This window comes from Egretta garzetta, unplaced genomic scaffold (genome assembly GCF_000687185.1).
Source record: "Egretta garzetta isolate BGI_Z169 unplaced genomic scaffold, ASM68718v1 scaffold218, whole genome shotgun sequence".
NCBI lineage: Eukaryota > Metazoa > Chordata > Aves > Pelecaniformes > Ardeidae > Egretta > Egretta garzetta.
This window is the reverse complement of record NW_009260618.1, coordinates 127,165-134,449: the sequence shown is the minus strand read 5'-3', so window position 1 is coordinate 134,449 and position 7,285 is coordinate 127,165. Positions and strand designations below refer to the sequence as shown.

At 56.8% G+C, this 7,285-nt stretch overlaps 1 protein-coding gene across 1 annotated transcript in view; it reads left to right on the top strand.

Annotated features, from left to right (window-relative positions):
* Positions 1 to 1,991: 1,991 nt before the first annotated feature.
* POMC (proopiomelanocortin) overlaps positions 1,992 to 7,285 on the top strand; it is a 12,724-nt gene continuing 7,430 nt past the window's right edge. The window contains exon 1 of the mRNA XM_009645266.1: positions 1,992 to 2,024. Within this exon, the coding sequence (XP_009643561.1) occupies positions 1,992 to 2,024 (33 nt within the window). The remainder of the gene's footprint in view (positions 2,025 to 7,285) is intronic.

The following is a 7,285-nucleotide window of genomic DNA, read 5'->3' as shown; positions in this document are numbered from 1 at the left end:
GCCTCCCCCGCGCCTAGAACCCCCCTGTTCCACCCCGGGGATGTGTTTTGGGGAGAGGGTGGGTTCATCCGGCATGCAGTGACCTGCCCCGTCCCAGCAGTTTTGGGGGGCAGAGCTTCCCAACCTGCTCGTGGGCAGGGCTCGGGGTAGGGAGCATCCATCAGTTATTTTATTCACTAACCCAGGGCTTCCACTTTGTTTTTGCCAGGGAGTGATATCAACAGGCTTGCTAATCCTTCTGCTGCGGAAATGTGAGCTGAAACCAGAGATTTCCATATCGGACAAAAGCGTTGGCTGTTGGGTTTTCTTCCCTTGATATGAAGAGTTTCCAGATGATGTTCCCAGACTGATTCTCACCAAGGAGATACTCAAGCCAGCTCAGATGGCCTCCAAAAGCAGAGGAAGTGCCTGAAGTGAGGGAGCTTCATTAGCAAACGTCTGCTTGGGTGGTTTGGGGAGGCGCTGAACCTCACCAGTCCTCCAGCAGCTATCCCAGATGGGATGAATGCCCTTTGGAGGACCTCTCACATCTGTGGACAGGACCCTCCTGCACCACCAGTGGCCCCCAGCAAGGCTGTGGGTCTGCGTGAGATAAGAGGACACAGCTTGCACGCCACCGAGCATCCCGACCCTACATGTAATGGCAAGGCCACATCCTGCCCTTCCCCACAGCTGGATCCAGCCTGGTGGATCCAGTCTCTTTTCCTCTGGGAAGGCTGAAATATGAGTTTACCTCTAGGGTTAGGCAGAAAAACCAAAAGCCCAGTCGGATCGTCAGCTCACAACCGCCTCCCGGCTTTGCTTTCAGCTTGTAAAAATGTTAGGCGAGGAGCTTTTATTTGTTTTCTTTGTCCCTGCAGAGAACTGGTCAGGGCAAAGCTGGGGGAAGTGCTGGCTCCGAGCCCTGGCAGCTCAGGACACAACGCTGCACCCCTGGGCTCATTTCTCCATCTCCAGCACAGCAGGCATCTCTGTGTCCATATCCATATTTTTGGGACATGGTTTAGTAGGCATGGTGGTGTTGGATTGACGGTTCGACTTGATGATCTTGGAGTTCTTTTCCAACCTTAATGATGTTGGTACCAGATGACCCTTGAGGTCCCTTCCAACCTAGGATTCTATGATTCTGTGATCCACCATAGTGGGGAGAGTGACCCTGAGATCATCTCACAAAGCTCTGAGGGACACCAAGAGAAGTGCTGTGTGAAGGAACACCATGGACCAAGGATGGGAAAATGGGGCAGGGGGGAGCCAGGAAAAGGACACTGCAGGGGTGGGAGGAGCAGTGGTCCAACTGGACATGGTGGACATGAAGACCTTTCGGTGCCGACACTTTGGGGCTGGATCCCACCACTGCACCAGCAAACCCCACTCCACCACTGCAAGAATTGTCCCTCTGGCCAGACGTAGACATTTACCCTCTGGGCTTGTCCTGAGCCACCCCATGGCCAGCGGAAAGAAAAAAGATGTCATGGTGGACACTGACATGGCTATAAGATTAATTACACCCCATAGCTGGCTCTTTATGGGGTGGTACGGGGTGGGGGGATAGGGGCAGGGGATCAAGGGGAACACGTTGCTCTTGAATCCCAGCCAAGAGCTCCTCCAGCGTGATTAGCTAAAGACCAGCTTTCCTTTATTGCACATGAGTGGATAGACATTTAACGTGCTTGTCTATAATGAAATCCATTATCCTCGTCTTTCACGGAGGCCCTACGGTTCTGGTTCCCCCTTTTGATGGCCGGAGGTGGCGGGGGAGAGGAGGTGGAGGAGGGATGGAGCCAGGTACAGCCAGGCCCTTTGTGCGGCCACTCAGGAGGCACTCTCCCTGGAAATGTTTGGCCTCCTAAATGGATCTGACCTCCTCTCCTGCAGCCCCTTTCCCTTTCATTTTCTTTTCCTCATTATTCTTGGAAAAAAAAAAAAAAAAAACCAACAAAAAAACCCCAACCACCCAACCCTCGTCCGGATCATTAGCGTCAGAGGCGGAGATGGGCGCCGAGTGCCACATGGAAGAGGCGAACGTACATTTCGTTCAATGCCCCTCGAGTGGTGTTTCGCTCAAGGCTGCTCCTTCACAAAGGGAGATGTGAAAATGGTCCCCGCTGGCGGCTCAGCGCTGGCCGCCCCGACAGGACTCGACGCAAAGCTGCCTCTTCAGGCAGACAAAGCGCGGCCGTTCCTTCTGCCTTCGATTGATGTCTGAGTTGTTTGGGGAGCATTTAGCGAGGAGGGGAGAGGAGAGGAGGGGGGAAATTCAATGAGAGAGCCTGGGCGATGCTAATAGAGATAACGGCTCTGAAAGGCTCAAGGTTGAGTGCTCAGCGTTTGGTCTGCCCATCTTCGTCATCCTTCCCTGCTGCCTGGAGGGACATCAGCTACAACGCCTCCAGCCGTCCAGGATTAATTGAAGCCAGCACCAAAAGCCCTGGCTACCCCTTGGCCAACTCTTTCCAAAGTCATAGACGGAGCTTACACCACCCTGCTGGGGTTGTTGAGCATCCATCTCCCCATCGTGCTGTGAAGAGCAGCACCATGAAGCCTGTGCCTCCACCATCCTCCCCTGCTGTGAGCACAACTTCTTCTTCTTCCCAAATGCGGGAATGCACAATGTTTCCATGGGCATGCAACTTCTGCTCTTCCTGCTCCATCCCACATCCCGCTCTATCTGCTCCCCGCTGGAGTTTCTGGAGGAGACAAGGTCCCCACCACCATCACCCAGGTGCTGCAGCCTCTCCTCTGCTCCGTGAGCCAGTGGCCAGCCTTCAACATGCCCTCAGCGTGCAAACAACCCATTGGCTCTCACATGGTCTCTGTTTGAGGGACATAGGTCAAAAAACTGCAATATTTCTACATTTCTTGTTCCTGCCTGATAGAGTGAAGAGACCGCTGGGCATCCCTGGATAACTCTCCATCCCTGCCCCTGCCTTGGTCTCCTGGAGGGAAGGACGAATGAACCCAACTCTATCCACCCCAGCCTCTTAGGATTGCAATGACCCAAATCAGCTCCCACCCCTGACACCGATAACTGGTGATTTGCTGTAAAATAATCAGCAGTAAGAGCCAGTTCAGAGGCTCCTGGAGACCAGGGAGCCCCCAAATAAGAGTAACCTGGGATCCCCCAAATCAGAGTAACCAGGGAGCCCCCAAATCAGAGTAACCTGGAATCCCCCAAATCAGAGTAACCAGGGATCTCCCAAATCAGAGTAAACTTTAGTGCTGCTCCGCTGCCCGCGGTCACGCTCCACAAATACCAGCAAAAGCTGTACCCCAAGCTACTGGGACCTTGGGCTTCCAGGGCTCATGGTCCCTGCCAGCCCCAAGCCCTGGATGCCAAACTGCCCCGGGATGCCCTGCCCTGGGAATGCATCAGATGGAGACTTAGGGTCCAGCTGGAGCTGGGATGCTGCATGTGCTCAGGAAGCTCTCGGGGAGGCTTTGGGATCCTGCAGGGATCCGGCTCTGCCCGGGGGCTTTGCTAAGCCCTTAATCCTCGCCGACAGCACCAGCACCAGCATCTCGAAGGGGCAAGCGAGGCTGCTCGTGCTCCTCGCAGCGGCTCCTCTCAGCTCCCTGCAGCCTCCCAAATCCCGCTCCCCATCCTTCCTTCTCTCCCGTGCTTTCCATGCATGATTTAAAAAGAGAGATGGAGCTGCAGAAAGGAGGAAAACAGGGCAGGGCAGAGTGTCGCCGGGGCTGGAGGGGGGGCTGGGTGCAGTTCTGCTCCTGTGGGACCCCGAAACGCAGTGCGAGCTCTGGCTTGCAGGAGTGGAGCCCTTGCTGGGCTCCTAAACCCAGCCAAAAGCCAGCTCCCCCCCCTAAGAAGATGTAATCCCTCTTATGGGCACGGGCAGTAATCTGGGATTTGGCTCTGGGTGTGCAAACGCGCGTGTGCGCCGTGTGCGCGTGGGTCTGCGGTACCCAAGCGGGTCGAGAAGAAACGAAAGGCAGCGTGAAGGAGGGAAGAAAATGCTGAATTGGGCAATTTTGAGCTCCTGACCCCACCTCTCCTGTTGCCCCAGGGATGGCTCTGCCCTGGGGTAACCCCCAGGGCCGGTGCGCACCCGTGCTGGGCAGGAGGGGACGGTCCCGTCCCGGTCCCGGAGGGAGGGCAGGATTTATCCCCGGCACTTTTAACCAGCCAAAAGTCAGGCAGCTCCTCCCAGCCCACGGACTGGGCTGGCTCCGCTGGCACCGGAGAAGGAGCCACATCCCAGGGGCATCCTCAGGGGGGTGGCAGGGACCCCAGGAGCTGCTCCAGGCAGGAGGGGGGTCCCACTGTGGGGACGGGGCCACCCCCTCCAGAGGGTCACAGCTGTGCCCCTACCCCAGGGATTTGCTCACCCTGCCCTTCCAGCCCAGAAAACGGGACAATTTCCAAACCCAGAAGTTGAAATGAGATTAATTTGGTCTAAAAGCAAGGTGCAATATTTACTTACTGGGTTTGGGTTTTTTTTTTTTATTACCAGCAGCTGGAATTGAGCGAGAGGTGCCCTTCGGGGAGGGTTGCCCATGCAATGAGCTGCTTCGTCCCCAGCCGGTGGGGCAGCTGCCCAATTCCCATGCTCCCCGGCTGCTCCGAGCAGTTTCAAAACAGCCCACAAACATGAGAGCGGAGCCTTCGGATAGCAAATGGATTTATTCCTACCGAAGCCATCATTCCCTGCCGAGGGTTACAGCCCCAAAGCCCCATGACCATCTCACTGCTTCTACAGGGCACTCGCTCCCTTCCTGTTCAGGGGATGTCCAGGGGTATTTTTGGTCCCTTGCATTTCCAAGAAAAGCAGTCAACTGTATTTCCCCAAAAAACTCTTAATGAGGGGAATAGAAATCGCAGTGGATGGGGGTCAGGACCAGCCCTGATGATGCCCTGGTGATGTCCTGGTGATACCTGGTGATGCCCTGGTGATACCTGGTGATGCCCTGGTTATGCCTGGTGATGTCCTGGGGATGCCCTGGGGATGCCTGGTGATGCTGGAGATGCCCTGGTGATGCCCTGGGGATGCCTGGGGATGCTGGTGATGCCCTGGTGATGCCCTAGTGATGCCTGGTGATGCCCTGGGGATGCCCTGGGGATGCCTGGGGATGCCTGGGGATGCCTGGTGATGCCCTGGTGATGCCCTGGTGATGCCTGGGGATGCTGGTGATGCCCTGGTGATGCCCTAGTGATGCCTGGTGATGCCCTGGTTATGCCCTGGTGATATCCTGGTGATGCCCTGGTGATGTCCTGGTGATACCTGGTGATGCCCTGGTGATGCCTGATCTGGCACACATGAGAAAACCCAGTGCACTGGAGAAAGGTTGCAGTGGTGTTTGGCCATTCACTGCTGTCCAAGGAGATTGGCGCTGGGGGCAAAACCAGGACAGACAAAACCCGTAATGTGCTGGGCTCCTCTGCCCGAAGATCAGCAACTATTTCTGCAGCTTGGTCCTCGCTAGGGAATGCCATCACCTTCAATGCCGTCACCTTCATCCCTGGGAGGGCTCCAGGGGAAAGACGGGCATAACAGGACTAAAGCCACAGCCCTCAGAGGAGCTCAAGTCAGCCCAGTTGTGACAGCCAAGATGAGCCTGACTCCAGCTTTCCAAAGCCATGGAAAATCAGGCTGCAGGCTCCCGTCATAATTTCTAAAGAGATCAAGACGGAGCTGCAGGACAGGGCTTCCCTGAAAGGATTTGGCCAGCTGGGATGAATTTGCTGGCTGGAATAATCAAGATGAGGAAGGCGAAGGAATTCTGGAGGTGCCAGAACATGTTGACATTTCCCAGCCTATCAATATTTGAGGAAATTCAGCCACAGGAGGGGATAAATGTGCGAAGAGGTGCTGGACGACTGATGTGCAAACCAACACCTTCCCTCGAGAGGAAACTCCACAGCCCCAGCTGCAGGTCCCAAATGGCAAACCGGTTTTTGAAGGACACTTTGAGAGCACCAGTGCTCTTGTGCCCTCACCTGCTTTTCCAGGCTGCTTTGCTGCCGCCTCTCCTGGGTCACACACACCGCTCCCTGGGTGCAGACACCTTTCTCCTGGGGTGCATCAAGAGGAGCGTGGCCAGCAGGGCGAGGAAGGTTCTCCTCCCCCTCTGCTCTTCCCCAATGAGACCCCACCTGGAGCTCTGGGTCCAGTTCTGGGCTCCCCGGTTCAAGAAGGATGAGGAACTCCTGGAGAGAGTCCAGAGGAGGGCAACAAGGCTGATGGGGGGACTGGAGCATCTCCCCTAGGAGGAAAGGCTGAGGGAGCTGGGCTTGTTCAGCCTGGAGAAGAGAAGGCTGAGAGGGGATCTCATCACCACCTACAAATACCTCAAGGGTGGGGGTCACCAGGACGCAGCCAGACTCTTCCCAGTGGTGCCCAGCGCCAGGACAAGGGGCCATGGGCACAACCTGAAGCAGAAGAGGTTCCAGGTGAACGGGAGGAAGAACTCCGAGCCCTGGCCCAGGCTGCCCAGGGGGGCTGTGGAGTCTCCTTCTCTGGAGATCTTCAACCCCCCCCTGGACGCTGTCCTGTGCCCCCTGCTCTGGGTGAGCCTGCTTGGGCAGGGGGGTGGCACTGGGTGAGCTCTGGAGGGCCCTGCCAGCCCCGGCCATGCTGGGATTCTGGGATTCTCCCCTTGTCTTTGCCTCTGCTCACCGGCTACATCTGCACCGAGCCCAGATGCTGCATGGGAGCATCCCCAGGCATGGCACCATGGCCACCCAAAGCCCTTTCACTCCAGCCAAGCCCCTTGAGTCTCTTGGGTCCCTGTCACGCTCTGCTTGGTGCCAGAACCAGTGCCACACGCCCTGTCCTGGTGCAAGATGTGCAGCTGGTACCCACCAGAGCATCATTTCTAAGGGAGACGAGGGTCTTGAAGGATGAGCAGGAGCTGCTAAGCAAGGCAAGCAGCCTTTCAAACACTTGTGCCACTGGAAAGGTTGCTCCTATCCTCAAAAGTGAGACATTTCTTTACAGAGCCGATGGGCCGTGCAGCTCCTGGCCGAGGGATGCTGCAGGTGCTGAAAGTCGATTGGATTGAAGAGGACGCTGGAAAAGATCACGCACTTGGGTCACCACAACCCCAGGGAACGCTCCAGGCGTGGGGCAGAGGGGCTGGAAAGCTGCCCGGCGGAAAAGGCCCTGGGGGGGTTGGTCGAGAGGGGGCTGGATAGGAGCCAGCAGGGTGCCCAGGTGGCCAAGAGGGCCAGTGGCATCCTGGCTTGTATCAGGAGTGGTGTGGCCAGCAGGAGCAGGGCAGGGACCGTGCCCCTGTGCTGGGCACTGGGGGGGCCGCCCCTCGAATGCTG